This window comes from Hydractinia symbiolongicarpus, chromosome 8 (assembly GCF_029227915.1).
Source record: "Hydractinia symbiolongicarpus strain clone_291-10 chromosome 8, HSymV2.1, whole genome shotgun sequence".
NCBI lineage: Eukaryota > Metazoa > Cnidaria > Hydrozoa > Anthoathecata > Hydractiniidae > Hydractinia > Hydractinia symbiolongicarpus.
In genome coordinates, this window is record NC_079882.1 from 25558518 (window position 1) to 25574272 (window position 15755).

Below are 15755 nucleotides of genomic sequence, written 5' to 3' on the forward strand. Positions count from 1 at the left end.
CGGCGTCTGATCAAGGATGATACCTTTTTTACAAGCTGCACGTCTCATGCATTCCAGTGGTTAAAACGGGAAGTGAGTTTACTCCCCAGGTACTTTCATTGTATACATTGAAATATACGGGCCACGTCCGGGATTTACAGGAAACCAAGAATTTCCAGTTTTCAGCGATTGAACTGCTTTTACTCGGGTTTTGACATAAATGATACCATTTTGCCTAAAAATAACCTAATCTGGTCATAAAAATTCGTTTGCTACCGGCGTTATTCTTCCTCCCTTCTCATCCGAAAATCTCTTTGAGATAAACGTCGAGGCTTATCTCAAGAGCTCTGTGGAAGGAGGAGTTGAGAGGGCGTGAGGAAAATGAATATAGCTGGGTCCCCTTCCAAAGAGACATCAGCATCCTTTAATCAAACAAATTAAATCTTAAGTCTGCTATGAATATTTGTGATGAAACCAAGAATTTGTATATGAATGTAACTAAGAAAGGATTATTGGAATTTTCCCCAAAAATAATGTGAAATTTTTCTAACTAAACGACATGGAAACAAGGTTGAAAAGTTTATTTTACGTGTTTGAAAAATTATCACTGGTTATCTTTAATCTCCCTTGATAATTGAGTTAATTAAATAACTAATGCAGTCATCATACTTAAACATCCAGTGCGGCAGCTTAAAAGACATCATCTTTAAACCTGAGCCCGTTTTTAACATCTCAAATACCTAAAAATTTGTTGGAAGAAGGAAAAAGTAGAAAACTCAGCTCATGAGGTCACCAGATCCTTGGTAATATGGGTGTATCGAGTGGGCGGCCATGAATTGATAAGGTTATGTATTTTAATCATTTCTTTTGCACGAAATAAAATAAGCAATTATGAATCTTTCAATAGTTTTTTATATTGTTGATTTTCTGCTCAATACAAAATATTCTTTTGACAACAGAATGAGCTGTCATAAAAAGTTTGATTATGAAACTTTTAAAGTTATGGATATTTCTGATATTTTTTTTAAATCTAGCGAATGCTCAAGGTAGGTGATTCCATATCCATGTGATCCAAATCTTTGAATTTACTTTATGTGCAACTCAATATCTTTTATTGCGTTGCTTGTAAGCTTTTTCCCTCCAGCTTGTAAGACACAAAATTTTGCCGTTGTGTCTTAACCTGAGGCTACAAAAATGGTGCCTAAGGTTCTAGTTGAAAAAGCGATAATGTGAGTTTACGAAACTACTTTTGTGTTTTTGCAGCACTTTAGTGATTTTTTTTACGTAACCTAGTTCCCAAGACTTTATTCAATGGGAAAGCGCGAATATATTTACTTTATGTGTTTCCATGTAAATTTCCACTAATACCACCAGCACAACCTCTGTTTTCTTTCTTCTCGCAATATTCGTTAATCAGACTGTGAAAGAGTTGAAAATAAAATTAAATAAATTAAATTATTTCCCACTTGTAATCGTGTTTCCAACCTTGATCCCGGGGTTCTTTGCCTCTCTATTATAACGGCTCTGAATAATCATCCTGGTATATAAAAAGCCCTGGGGCGAGGTTGTCGTTTTTCCTAATTTAGTTACATAGTGTTTACTAACCTCTATTGTATTGGGACAACTATTTTTTAGACATCAAATTTTTGTCAGAACCATTCATTGTAACTCAGTTTGCTGGTTTTCAAGTTTCAATACCAGGCTGTAAAGTGATGTCATCAAATAATGATCTAAATGTCACAGCTTTTTGGTTCAAAAATGGTAGCAGGATCAAAGATGCAGTTATAACACCAACGATGGAAAACAACACGTTCGTGTTTTCACGTTTCTTTAGTTCTTTTGTTACTTTTACTGACGAAGGAGTATACCAGTGTGGCATCAACCTAAACGAAAGCCAACTTCTGCTGTCCGCTGAAATTTCTTTAATTATTAAAGGTGAGAAACTTAAAGTAAATGAGATCACAGATGTATCTCAAAAAAAATTAAGAAATCAAAATCAAAAGTTGGCCTAAATTTCTATTCCATGTACCTTCTACAACCATACTACATCTATAACAACGTCAAAAAATACTCTTTAATTTCACTTCAAATTTATTTAGAAATAAGTGTTAAGTTTGTAAAAAATCCGACTGCAATAGAAAGTAATGAGAAAAACAGAATTGCATTATCTGGATGTGCATACGAATCAATTGTTAATCTAAATGCAAATGCATATTGGTTGATCAATGGTAACAGGAAAATTAAAACTGCCTACTGGTCCGGCGGATCGTCTCCATATCATTTTCCATACATGCAGATTTACGAAAAAGGATACTATCAGTGCGGTGTATATGATCCCTTTAGAATGAAAACACCAGTATTGTCAGGAAATGCGAGTGTCACCTATTTCCAAGGTTTGTATTAAATATATGTATATGAATTAAATATATATATTTTTAACCCTTAAGGGCAATATATAGACAATGGAGATGCTATAGTAACGCTATAGTCTTTTATTAGAACAATTTTATAAAAAGAATGAGGCCGACAATGGCTAAATAATAAGTAGAAAGTAAGAACTAGTGGAGAGGTTCAAATTTGACAGGTTTATATTTTTTCCAAAATCCATTTTCAAAACAAAATTTTTTTGCATCGCAAATATTTGTAATTTGCTGTAAAATAAAAAAATGCCCAAAATATATTTTGGGCTAAAGCTTCTTGGTTCTTATAGAAGAAGTTTCTTACACAAACTTGACAGTGTGTTACAACCTTGTTCCCAGCGTATGCTGTCTATTTTTATTAAGGGATGGCGAGACGAACATAAAGGAGATAATAGGTACTGCAAACGAGGTTGTTTGTGTTGTTGCATTCCTGCGTAATCTTCCCCTCCCACTCGAGTTTTAAGCAACTTTTTTATCAACATATTTTTTACTTTATTGACAAAACATTTTATTGTCTTTTTAGCAAACATTGGAAACCCGAGGTTAGTTACAATTCCGGAATATGCAAGTGATGCGTTTGAAATAGAAGGCTGCTTGTTTAGTTTTTCAACAGGTCTAAGAATACAAGCTTATTGGTACAAAGATGGGGTAATGCTATCGGTTGCTTCGTACGAACTTATTTCTAAGGATAATTACAAATTTAAAAACTTCAAAATTTCAAGAAGCAGTTTAAAAGATGCGGGACATTATCAGTGTCGAGTGATCAACAACGAGTGGTTGGTGAAAACAATAGAATCTCGCAACGTCACAATCACATTGAAACGTAAGTATGTCCCTGATGTAGCAGGTTGAAGGGCAGAGCCAACAAATTGGTTTCAAAAGTGGAACACCTATAAAAATAGGAGCTCCAGAGATTGATTAAAATGCTACTTAAACTCTAATGTATTACTTTTATAGAATGCAACAAATAGTGTTTCGGAAGCTATCAAGGCTATCTCCGAAAAGTTGAAACGGGGCCATGCCACTCTCTGCGGTTTCGTGAACCCTTTATATATAAGAAACACCTTCTATGTTTGCACAGACTTATTAAGGACTTTCTTCAGGTTTTGTCTCAACGCTATAAAACATCTTGCTATTAAGCTTTGCTTGTTGCAAAGTATGTCTTCTTATTCTTGCATTGTATGTAATCGACTGACCACATTTATATTTCCAGCTGTGGAAGTTATATTTACGACACCTCCAAAAATTATCCATACTAAAAGAGGAATCCAAGTGACTGGCTGCTCATATAATACTTCAAGAAATACAAACGTTTCTTCTTTTTGGTATGTAAATGGTGCAGTGCGTATTATACAAGCTGACGTCAGCAAAAACAATAACAGTTATGCCATGTCATCTTTAAATATTGATAGCTACGATTTGATTGGCTGGTACAAATGCGTGGCATTTGATAATAACATCATGCTAAAAGCAGCTTCGTCGAAGAATATGACTATGTTATCTGTCGAAGGTATGTTATTTTAGTTGCAATTTAAAAAATGTTTAGCATATACTTTATACAACTGACCTCTGTTGGAAATACTACAGAGAGCTCTAATTCCAACCTCGTCCCAAGGCATCTTGTATTTTTTCTGAGACATGAAAATGGCGATCTCGCCGTCCCAGTAATAGAAAAGAGACAACAGGCGCTGGCAACGAGGTTGGTTTAATTCACATGTCAACCAAAACGAACAACAAACAACACGTCTACTATACTTGCTAAGGATGGTTTCTTATGCATTAAAAATCTAAAACACTGCTTAGTAACCTTCTTTAATAACATTTTAGCGCCGAAATTAATAACGCAACCACAGCTTGTATCGTCGGAAAAAACAATACTCATCGTTGGATCAAAGATTTTTTCTCTTGTTCTACCGAAGTCGGATGAAATATATTGGTTAAAAAATGATGTACAAAAGGTTAAAGCTGCTTTTACACACGTTGTGAACGAACCAAGTGTGTATCAAATATCTAGCATTAACGAGAGCAAAAAAAACTATGAAACCCAGGGTTGGTATCAAATAGTTTTGAGAATTCCGGGGTATCCCCAGGAAATAAAAACTGATATTGTTGAAGTGCAGTTTCAAGGTAAGATATTTAGAGACAACCTCGTCCACAAGGCATCTTTATTTTCTGATAACAGCATGGCAATATAAAAAAGAGACTACAGGCGATGGGAACGAAGTTGATTTCAAGGTTGATGACATATTTTTAAAATAAATTGTATCCAATCACCCTCCATCACAGGGCCTCTTTGAACATACACCATAGGATCGAAGTTGGTATCCTATGTTTTTATCATTAGAAAAAAATTTTATTTTAGACTTATCTCATACAAGAATTACCATAGCAACGAACCAGCCTTACCAAGAAGCAACAAAAGATTTGGAGACAACAAAGACCGACATTGAATCTGAGGTAGATAATATTTTTAATTAAAAACTCAGTAAGCGAATTGATACTACATTTTTTTCCTACAATATTGGTATTCCAGGATCGTAGCAGAAAAGCAAATTTTTTTTCTTCTTTAGGGGAGATTTTCCGGGATTGGGTAAAAATGCATCGTGTGTGCTCTCCCTCTCCTCCAACCTCAACCTCAGGCCCTTTTCTCTTTTTTATATCGCACCGTTTCCAATATTAAAAACCGGAAAGGGACTGAGGATGAGGTTTTTTTCACAAACACTCACACCATGATCCACAAATTTTGGGAGACAAGACTTGGTCAACACTCTCTTGATCTTCTAGGCTGCTAAAGTTCTGTATATTTTAATTTTTACTTCTTCTTTTTCAGCTAAAGGGAATCTTGGACAGTAACAGTGATACAAACAGCAGTACAAGGTTGGTTCAAGTTGTTAGCCTCGGGTAAGTTGGTTTCTTGGCGTAATACAAGTTTTTATTTGTGAAACAACGCGTTTCTCTTTATCAAATAAACGCGTTTCTTTTTGTCAAATATCCTTAATGGACAGATATCTTCTCCTTTCAGCTCCAACAACGGCAAATTAAAAATTATTTGTCAAATATTATATACAAATATATCAAAGACTGAACGCTTAAGTTACTGCGGATCGTTTAATTCTATTTTCACCGTCGACACTCTTTCTAAACTACAAGCCACCAAAATCGATATCACTTACCTGGGTAAGAATGCCATCGGCGTATAATTTATTCCAGAAATTAGGAATATTTAGGAGATAGGTTTCGATATTTTTTCACTTTTGCTACTAGATTGCTGCTTACCACTTGGAAATGACGTTCATACAATGAGTCTTGTGCTTAAAAATGTGTCATACTTTTGCGGAAACAACACAGAAAGTGTAATGTATTCAACATGTCTCCCCAATCTAAGGGGAGGGCCAAGATGGTCAAACACACCTGAAATTGGGTGCTCTACAATTTCTGCAACAACGAGAAAGCTAGTGAAACTTGAACAAGTAAATTTTTCTTTTTCGACAGTGCAAAGAGGCCTATTTATTTATATATTAGTCGTGCAACCCCGGCCTGAAAAAAACCACGGAATTACCGTCAGCAAATTATCAACTCTGCTGGTGACCTGGAATAAAGCTGCGAGCAGCCATTTTAAACACACAGAATACGGCTATTATCTAAGAGATGTAATTTATACCTTGAATCTCGAAACTGTTTTTTAGGTTAACATATGTACAACAAACGTAACTTCAGATTGTTCACCCGTTGAAGAAGTTTCCAGAAATTTAAGTAGCATTATCACCAGTCCTGATTTTAACCTGACAGCATGGCAAGATATAGCGCACATCGACACTATCATTACAAGTATTGTTAGCACCGCACAATCTTCGAATATCACTCAACCAACAGAGGTAAAATTACTTCTTAACAACTTATAAAAACAATGCTAGTGTGCTGTGAAAGGAGTTGGTCTAACATGTGCAATTCTGTTTTGTTTCACAGGTTTTTAACGACATCATAGATGTTGCCGACGTTCTGTTTGACGAAGATGTCGAGTTAATTATCACGGCAAATGTAAACAATGGAACTTCAACCTCAATCCTTAAAAGTTTAGAAGCATTTGCTGACGTAGTTGGAAGCATTGTAAATGCTACCAATGAAGAGATCAGCATTTCACGAAAAAACATTGGGGTCTCCGTGGCACGACTAAAGAAGAGAAATGTGACTGTTGTGGCTGGTTTAAGCAAAAATGGTACCTCTTTTGTTGCTATTGGTAACAAAAAACAAACTTTGATGGATAATCCAATTGCTTCGATACAGATACCTGACGAAAGTTTTAAAAATCCCGAAGATGTGGTGTATTCTTATCATTTTCAGAAAGACACTTTATTTCTCAGCGACTCTGCTATGAAGTCAATGAAGAATTCTACCAAAACAGTACAGAGTATAATCTTGTCAGCCACTGTAGGTCACTCACGGATCACAAATTTAAAGAATCCAATAAAAATGTCTTTTCAGAAGAGTAGGATTCTCCGTTTAGAGGGAATTTATTCTTGTCAATTTTGGGATTTTAACAAAGGTAAGATCACGTTGTTAAAACACATCTGCCATGTAGTTACAATCTCGTTACCAGGACTTGATAGTTCCATGACCAGTTTTGTGACGGATTCAGGTTGGCATATCTGTGTTAACTATCCTCATTGGTTTTAATAAGTACGAGTTGTATTAACTTAACTTGATTATCGATGTATAACAAGGCCAGTCGTTTTATCGCAGGTACATACGGTGGATGGTCAGCAAAAGGTTGTTGGACGATAGTGGAGGAAAAAAATCAGAAAAATGTAACATGTGCGTGTAACCATCTCACGAATTTTGCCCTCCTCTTTGATGTCGCACAAAGTGGCAATAACCCGAAGGAGCTTCAAATTATCACGTGGATTGGGTGTGGCGTCTCATTGGCCGGGTTGTTTTTAACGACGGTGACGTACTTGTTTTTCAGGTAGAACCCAAAAATGTTTTTTCAGGCAGAATCCAAAAGCGTTTTTTTTCAGGCTATCATGATGTAACAAAAAGTTTTGGGATAAAATTGAGATGGACGACTTTCTTTAATATTTATATCTATTTTTGTTAAGAAACTTGCACAAAAAACTCCCTCCAAAGATTCTGATTTCATTGTGCATCTCTTTAATGGGTTTGCTCATCGTGTTTCTGGCTGGTGTCGACCAAACTTCAGCAGAAACTGGCTGTAAAGTGGTCGCATCCCTCCTTCAGTACTTTCTGCTTGCTACTTTTTGCTGGATGTCTATCGAAGCTGTTAATTTATACAGATGTTTCATTCAAGTGTTTGTTGGAGGAGGAAATGCAAATTTTATGTATAAAGCAAGTCTTTACGCATGGGGTATGTTTATTATATTATCGTGGATTGTCAATGCTGAGGATTAATATAAGAAGCATTATTAATGAACCAGGGAGATTCTAGCTATCGCTACCGATATCAATAGCAGACCTGAGAAAGGTTCTTAGCGAAATTACGTACTCGTTTAGGCCACCATGTAACTAATCTTGGCTGGTGCTTTGCCTTTCTCACTCTGACGGGGTTTGTTCTCGTGGCGTTTACTGTATCAACCTTGATCTTAGATCTCTTTTGCTCTTTTTCATTTTTTTCCAAACGGCAAGACTGCCATTGCTTCGGTATTAAAAAGAGAAAAAAAGCCATGGTGTCGCTGTTACGGTTGTATTAGAGTCGTTAAATGTAGTTTTGTTTGTTGCTCTTGTGTGGCATGTAGGCGTGTTACTAGAAAAGCTCTATACGTACCTCTATCAGGTAATACAAAGTAGTCGGAGACTAGAAAAGGCTAGCTAAGACCGGTCAGAATCTAAGCTGAATTTCCTGTTGCTCTATTTTACTTATTTTAAAATGGTTTAAAAGTTATTTCACTTTGTAAACCATATTGTGTTTTGATTTAGGATTGCCTTTGGTAATCGTTGGTGCCACCGCTGCTATTCAGCCTGATAACCTCGGAAACGAAACTGCGTATGTCATAGTTCAGTTTTAAACTTTTAAAAAAAAATAACAGTAGGAATAAATACTTTTGTTTTTTTCGTTTATAGGTGTATTGTGCATGGGAATTCTTTTTACTTTGGTATCTTGCTCCCTGCAGGAATCATTCTGCTTTTCAACGTAGTTATTTTAATAGTTGTGATACGAAAACTTTCACGTACCAATATGAAGAAAGGTAAATCTGGCGAAAACAGAAGTTTACTTGGTCAAGTCAAGGTTGCGTTTGTTTGTAGTTTACTTGTAGGAATCACATGGATATTCGGAGCATTAGCTGTAGGAAGTGTTACCATGTTTTTTCAATGGTTGTTTTGCATCTTCAACTCTTTTCAAGGACTCTATATTTTTATTTTCTACATGGTGAGGAACCAGGAAGTAAAAAGAGAAGTGAAGCGATTGTTTAATCCAGCTACGTATAACGGCTCTTCTTATTCGTCGACAATGAAATCTTTGAGACGGGGACAGACACATTGTAAGTACAACCTCGTTTGCATGTAGGTCGTACCACGTTTTTAAGCGTATATATTTTATGTATTTCTATTCTAGTAACACAGAAAAGCAATTTGAAACACAGTAGTATGCAGCATAGCTCGACTAGAAAAAACTGAAAATTAAACAGCAAAAATACATTTAAAGAAAAACTAAAATAAAACAAGAATTAAATAAGCAAATCCGAAAGAATTGATCCCACAAAACATTGAACTACATTATACTAATAAATTATGTGCTAATCAGGTATCTTGCTGTAATTTGGCTGTTACTACATCTCTTTCTATTGGTCTCTGTAAAAACCAATCAAACGTCACGCAATGAGAGGTATGTTATTAAACAATATCATCAAAAATCGGCTTCAGATTTCTTTGTTGACGTGAGGCAGCACAACAGACAGTAATAAAAAAATTAAAGAGGAAAAGATAACGTTAAAATACTTAGTAGAGGGTAAGAGAGAGGCAACCTTGATCCTGTCCTACAAAGCGCTGATCAAACAAAGAACCCTGTGAACGAGGTTGACCCAGAGGAAAAACAATGCTCGATCGAAGAACAGTAACACCGACCCGAGAAAGGGTAAATACACTCCACTTTGTAGTAAGCACTTGTAAATTTATAAAAATAAAAACGAAAATAAAAAAATCCAACTTTCTGTTTTTACCCATCATTGATGTGGCCCTTACGTTTTAATTCACTCTTTCTATATGTTGTACCTTGAAGGAAAGGTTATACAACAAAAACGTCTTATGCAACAATTGCCGTGTACTTTACTGTTGTTCTTTTGAACTTAAACGGTGCTGACGTTGATTAGGAAAATATTCAAAAAATGCGGAATCAAGATATTTATTTGCCATCTAAACGCAAATATTACCTTAAATTAATTTTCGCAAATTTCGTCAGCTGTTTTGTCAATTTCGCGAAGATTATTGGAAAACACGCTATTAGCTACAATTAATAACCGCGAAATTCGAAAAATGAATAATAGTAATATATATGTGAATTTTAACTTTAACAGCCCCTCTTTTTTTCTACATAAACGCCCTTAACAAAAGGTTTAAATTGAGAAACAAATCAAATGATTTTTCGCGAAATTTAATTCTCTCGAAATAATTTAAAAATTCGCAAAAATTAGTTTTCGCTAAAAGTAATTCCCTCAGGTAGTTTCTAATTTTTTTAGAGAAAAAGGAAAAGCACCGTAATGAAATCACCACAAATATGCCAATTTAGGCCTTCGCGGCCATTTACGCATCTCATCTCATGATGACAACGAGTAAAGTTAACATATAAAACTAACCATATTACCAGGATCCCTCACCTTTTTGATATTGGGGTTGATACCTCGTTAGTGGCAAAGGATATTTTTTATATAGCAGCTTTCAAATTTTCAATGAGAATGGGAAGATTTCCGCAAGAGTTAATGAGAGTTTTGTAAGGTGCTTTTACATATTATGTGCGCTATAATATGTGCTATATTATGTGCTCGATCGAAGAACAGTAACACCGACCCGAGAAAGGGTAAATACACTCCACTTTGTAGTAAGCACTTGTAAATTTATAAAAATAAAAACGAAAATAAAAAAATCCAACTTTCTGTTTTTACCCATCATTGATGTGGTCCTTACGTCATAATTCACTCTGTCTATATGTTGTACCTTGAAGGAAAGGTTATACAACAAAAACGTCTTATGCAACAATTGCCGTGTACTTTACTGTTGTTCTTTTGAACTTAAACGGTGCTGACGTTGATTAGAAAAATATTCAAAAAATGCGGAATCAAGATATTTATTTGCCATCTAAACGCAAATATTACCTTAAATTAATTTTCGCAAATTTCGTCAGCTGTTTTGTCAATTTCGCGAAGATTATTGGAAAACATGCTATTAGCTACAATTAATAACCGCGAAATTCGAAAAATGATTAACCTAGAACTACGTAATATATATGTGAATTTTAACTTTAACAGCCCCTCTTTTTTTCTACATAAACGCCCTTTAACAAAAGGTTTAATTTGAGAAACAAATCAAATGATTTTTCGCGAAATTTAATTCTCTCGAAATAATTTAAAAATTCGCAAAAATTAGTTTTCGCTAAAAGTAATTCCCTCAGGTAGTTCCTAATTTTTTTAGAGGAAAAGGAAAAACACCGTAATGAAATTACCACAAATATGCCAATTTAGGCCTTCGCGGCCATTTACGCATCTCATCTCATGATGACAACGAGTAAAGTTAACATATAAAACTAACCATATTACCAGGATCCCTCACGTTTTTGATATTGGGGTTGATACCTCGTTAGTGGCAAAGGATATTTTTTATAGAGCAGCTTTCAAATTTTCAATGAAAATGGGAAGATTTCCGCAAGAGTTAATGAGAGTTTTGTAAGGTGCTTTTACATATTTTGTGCGCTAAATCTCAGCTTTTTAGAAATCTTTGGGATAAATTAGCTGAAATAAATAAAAAAACAGTGTGTAAATATCTATTCTATATTTTTTAAAACACAGATTAAGGAAAACAAAAGTTAGAAATATTACCAGTAAATATGGGCTTTGTTTATCACATTAAAGCCGTGTATTAACTTGGGTAAAAAGATGGACTAATTACGTAGTGCTTTTTAGGTTACCCAGAAATGCTTTCTTAAAAAGGGCGCTTATCGCAAAGGGCGTTACAACTGTCGAATGTCCATTGATGCGCGTTAAAAAAATTTAGCCTTGATTTCATACATGTAAATCATCCTCGACATAAGAGGGAGAAGGTAATTAAAGGAAGGAAATTAAAAAACGATTTAATTAATAATAAATTCTTGGAACATAAGGGGGAGGGGTTATAAAAACCGAATAAATTAATAATAAATTATTGGAACACGAGTATAGATGAGTTGCGGTGTGATGTAATGTGTTTTGATATTTTGGTCGAAAACAATGGACATGCGCATGCATATGTACAAAAATATAAACAACACACTGCGACAATCGAAAACATAAAGTGATAAAGAAGACTGAAGCTATTGGGAAAGTCTGCTCTTAAACAGAGAAGATAATAGTTGAGAAAAAACAATTCCAATCCATTTTTAATCTTATATTCCCAAAAATCTATAAATTAGGGTAAAATAGCCAATTTGGCCTATGTGGTCCTTCTTTTCTTGCTTGTCAGGTTGCGTGCACATATACAGAACTTTAAAAACATTCGCAACTTATCTCTACTTGCGTCGCAAAAAATAACTTATATTTACATCAACATCTTTTATCAACTCATCGATGAGATTCTATTTTAGCTAATTTTCGTATGTAATAAATTTTAATCATTTACGTAATAACTAAAAAATTATAATTAATATGCGAGAAATTAAACTTTATTTTTACTCACACGTTCTTGTATAAGCAACCCCAGATGGTAAGGGTATTAGCTCTAAATTAGGTCAAAAAATTGCGTAGTGAAAAGTTAGGTGTTGCTATGCGCGAAAATAGGTTAACAATTTGAAGTTATTTTTCTTAACATTTATTTGAAGTTACTAAGTGTGTTAAAGGAGTTCCAACGAACGAAGTCAACTCTGCTATGTTCTTCCGCGGGAAAAAGTATGGAATTAAAATGTTCCACGTGGTTTTCAACGTCAATCAACGACAACGCCTGATAAGCTTTCGTATATTCTTCAACAGCCTTAACATGGTAGGCTAAACTGCTGTGTAAATACACGCGAAGCCAGGTCCGCAATTTCTCTGCCTTGGATCTCTCGAATTGTTTTATTTCGTCCTCTAGTTGGTTAATTTGTTTCGTTGTTTCAAGTACAGTTACTTGAGTTTTTTCATGTTCTTTTATGGCTTTTGTGGACGGCGACCTTTGACGTTGGTGCTTGGCTAAACTTTTCAACGCTGTTTCTCGCCTCTTTTTTGCTACGGAGCAATGTTCCAAGCTCTCGCGACTTACTTTACAATCTCTGACACTCTTTGAAATCGGTTGCAACACTTTGTTTTCAATACAACAAACATGGCGATGTAGATTTTCATCAACAGTGCCTACATGTTTACATATGGAAACAAGGCAATCGTTTAAAGAAGGTGATTCCTCAGATGCAACATTGGATAGCGTTTCCTTTAATTCTGTATGTCTTGAATGCAATCGAGTCATGTCCACAGTTATGTTTGTAAAATCTCTGATCAGATTAGCAAATGTTTTTTCTGCCAATGCAATCTGCTTGTGGATGAGTTTGATTTCATGATCAATACGTTTTGCGTCAGATGAAATGTCAGAAGTTGATTGTGAACGCTGCATTTTCATTCGTTTAAACTATTACCATTATATACTTCCCTAGTAAAAAAATAGATTCTCACAAGAGACAAATACAATAGAAAGAACTTAAAAAGGATAGCAAGGATACAATAGCAAGAACTTATAAAATTAAAAAATCTAATAAATTAGTGTGAAACATATATTTCATGCTCAGTTTGGTACAAGTTTTCGAATCACTTAACTAAGTATATAATTTACTTATTGTTCTGGCTCATGAGTATAACTCATTGCGATACCTGCTCTCCCTTCTTCAACTTGTTTTACTTCAGTCTGACCTGATCTTACTTCAAGTCCTTGCCATGTTCTTGATGCTAAGTAATCCACAGCTGAAGTACACTGTTCTGTCAACTGTCTTTCTTGGTTCCTTAAAGCTACATCAGTAGTATTTGATTGCTTAGAGAGGTTTAAGTTTTTTCTAAGCTTTCCAGTAATAAGAGAATACTCAGGTTCTTCATTGTTAATTGAATCATCTTTAACATGGACATGTAAGGATGAGCCAGGCAATAATAGCCGAAAGTCAGCATGATAATCACCAGTCCATTCACGAGTCTTTAGACAAGCAATCTCCATTTCAAATGGTGTGACTATAGGTTTGTAAAAATCCTTTGAGTCAATTAAGGAATTTTCTGGACAAGCTATTAACACAAATATGTCAATTTCCATAAAGTTTGCCAATTTTGCAACATTTATTTTGCCAACAACAAAAGTGTAAAACTTTTTCTCTGCATGTGTCAAGACAGATTTCAAACGAGTGACCATTTCTTTATAACGGGCTACTCCAAGCGTTCCCATAACAATACCAACAATCTGTGCATCTTTTGCTTTTTCAATTAAGAAGTACCTCTTCATTAGCATCTTGTTAACATTAACAGTTTCTCTACGCATACTTTTCGAAATTGGATTATAAGAATAAAATTGATTCTTAGAAAATGTGATTAATAAATTATGCAAAGTCAAACCTTCACTGCCAATATAAACAATCTTATAATGTGATAAGTCAGTCAGGAGAGAATAACTTCTTCCCAAAATTGATTCGGACTTTTTTTCTACCTCATCAACAGAACTCTCTATACTTTTCTTTGCTGGTTCTAACTCTGTCAATATGGCATTACAAAATGTAGTAAGAAGTGTATCCTTTACTATATTGACTGCATGGTAATATTGAACATCGTAAAAAATAATAACTTTTTCTTCAGTGTCAGGAAATATACCAGTAAACTTTAAAAGAAAATCATCAGGGTTAATGTCAGATTTACCAAATACATACAACACAGGGAGACTTTCTGATCTACTTAAGCATGAATGTCCAAAGTGTATAAGAGAATCTGCATTCATGTGTGCAGCTGAAACTTCATCCACACAACAACTTCCATATGATGTGTCTGCAAGAACGAAAACTTTTTGATGTATTCTATCTTCAATAGCATTTGAAACATATGAAGCATAACACATTAGCTCATCAGGGAATTGCAAAGCAGTACTTGCAAAATTATTGTTGTTGATAAATTCTACACATCGATCAATCTCAAAATAATGTGCCAAATCTACATCAATGTTAATCTGTAGAACTGAATATTTTTTGCCAACAATATCATCACCAGAACTAAATAAAGTGCTGCTTGCCATATGATTTCTGAAAATATATATGCATAATAAGAATTAGGATTACTGAAATCAAGTTATTTTGCATTTGAGCCTATTAATTTTGGGGAGTTTTAAATCCAGAGCTTGTTCTGAAATTACAATAGTAGTCTTTTACAATATATTTTTATGCAAGATTTATTTACACCCAGGTGACCAGCCCACAAAGTTTGTGTAAAAAACAATGACATTGTCATTGTAGCCTAAGTGTTGATGGGTTTAAGTATAGTTTGTTACCAAAGTTTTAAGGCACAGAGTTTTACTCTGATCATAAAAAGGTGTCATATATATAGTGATTTCAAAATGGCCGCGTCACTTAAACGTCATTGTAAGTATAGTTGTAATAGATGTATGTCTAAACTGCAGTAAAACCCCAGGAAGTAAAAATTTTGAAGTGTGACAGCTTTTTATGATAAGAGTTGACACAAGACCTGCTTTTATGTGTGGAACACTGGATTTAAAAAACCGCGGGAAAATCATGTTTTCGTAATTTCATAGTCCTTAAAACGCGATGTCATTTTTTTTAGTGTTTTTTTTCTGCGTCTTGCAACTTTGTTAACATAATAAACCTGAACACATCAACATCCTAGGCTAAAGACATCATTTTTTTACACAAACTTTATGGAGGGGTCGTGCAAGTCACCTGAGCATGCAAGGCAGGTGAAATAAACCTTATTCTCAGGATTTACGATAAGCATGACAATAATTGGATTGCACATTCAAATGAGAAAAAGATTTCTCTAAAGTCCAACCCATTACATTGCATAGTAATTCAAAAAAACCTAATGAAACACAAAAATCACACGAAAATGGACCAAACAAAAACAATCAATCAGACACATTAAATAATAGCAGCTATATAAATCAAGTTATTAAAAGAGAGAACGGATCCTTATACATTGGATGACACAACAAAAAGAT

At 34.6% G+C, this 15755-nt stretch overlaps 3 protein-coding genes across 4 annotated transcripts; 1 reads left to right on the forward strand and 2 right to left on the reverse strand.

The window, feature by feature from the left end:
- The first annotated feature begins 410 nt into the window (after positions 1–410).
- On the forward strand, positions 411–9683 carry LOC130655048 (uncharacterized). 2 transcript variants are annotated; one of them, XM_057457747.1, is made up of 17 exons: positions 411–823; positions 1615–1914; positions 2079–2372; positions 2923–3222; positions 3613–3909; positions 4227–4526; positions 4762–4856; positions 5230–5300; positions 5422–5576; positions 5664–5869; positions 6086–6274; positions 6366–6942; positions 7140–7362; positions 7496–7761; positions 8331–8397; positions 8475–8893; positions 8968–9682. In XM_057457747.1, the coding sequence occupies exons 2-17, from the start codon at positions 1692–1694 to the stop codon at positions 9027–9029; spliced, it is 3744 nt and encodes a 1247-aa protein (XP_057313730.1). In that variant the 5' UTR covers positions 411–823; positions 1615–1691; the 3' UTR covers positions 9030–9682. The 2 variants fall into 2 exon arrangements, with proteins under 2 accessions (XP_057313730.1, XP_057313729.1); XM_057457746.1 differs by lacking the exon at positions 411–823 and adding an exon at positions 889–1025 and having other exon boundaries at positions 8968–9683.
- Positions 9684–12388: 2705 nt separating this feature from the next.
- Positions 12389–13217, reverse strand: LOC130655881 (CBY1-interacting BAR domain-containing protein 1-like). Its single transcript, XM_057458695.1, has one exon. The coding sequence runs from the start codon at positions 13179–13181 to the stop codon at positions 12405–12407; it is 777 nt and encodes a 258-aa protein (XP_057314678.1). The 5' UTR covers positions 13182–13217; the 3' UTR covers positions 12389–12404.
- A 101-nt stretch (positions 13218–13318) lies between these two features.
- LOC130655878 (2-(3-amino-3-carboxypropyl)histidine synthase subunit 2-like) lies at positions 13319–15616 on the reverse strand. The gene has a single exon (XM_057458693.1). The coding sequence runs from the start codon at positions 14817–14819 to the stop codon at positions 13392–13394; it is 1428 nt and encodes a 475-aa protein (XP_057314676.1). The 5' UTR covers positions 14820–15616; the 3' UTR covers positions 13319–13391.
- Between the last annotated feature and the right edge of the window lie 139 nt (positions 15617–15755).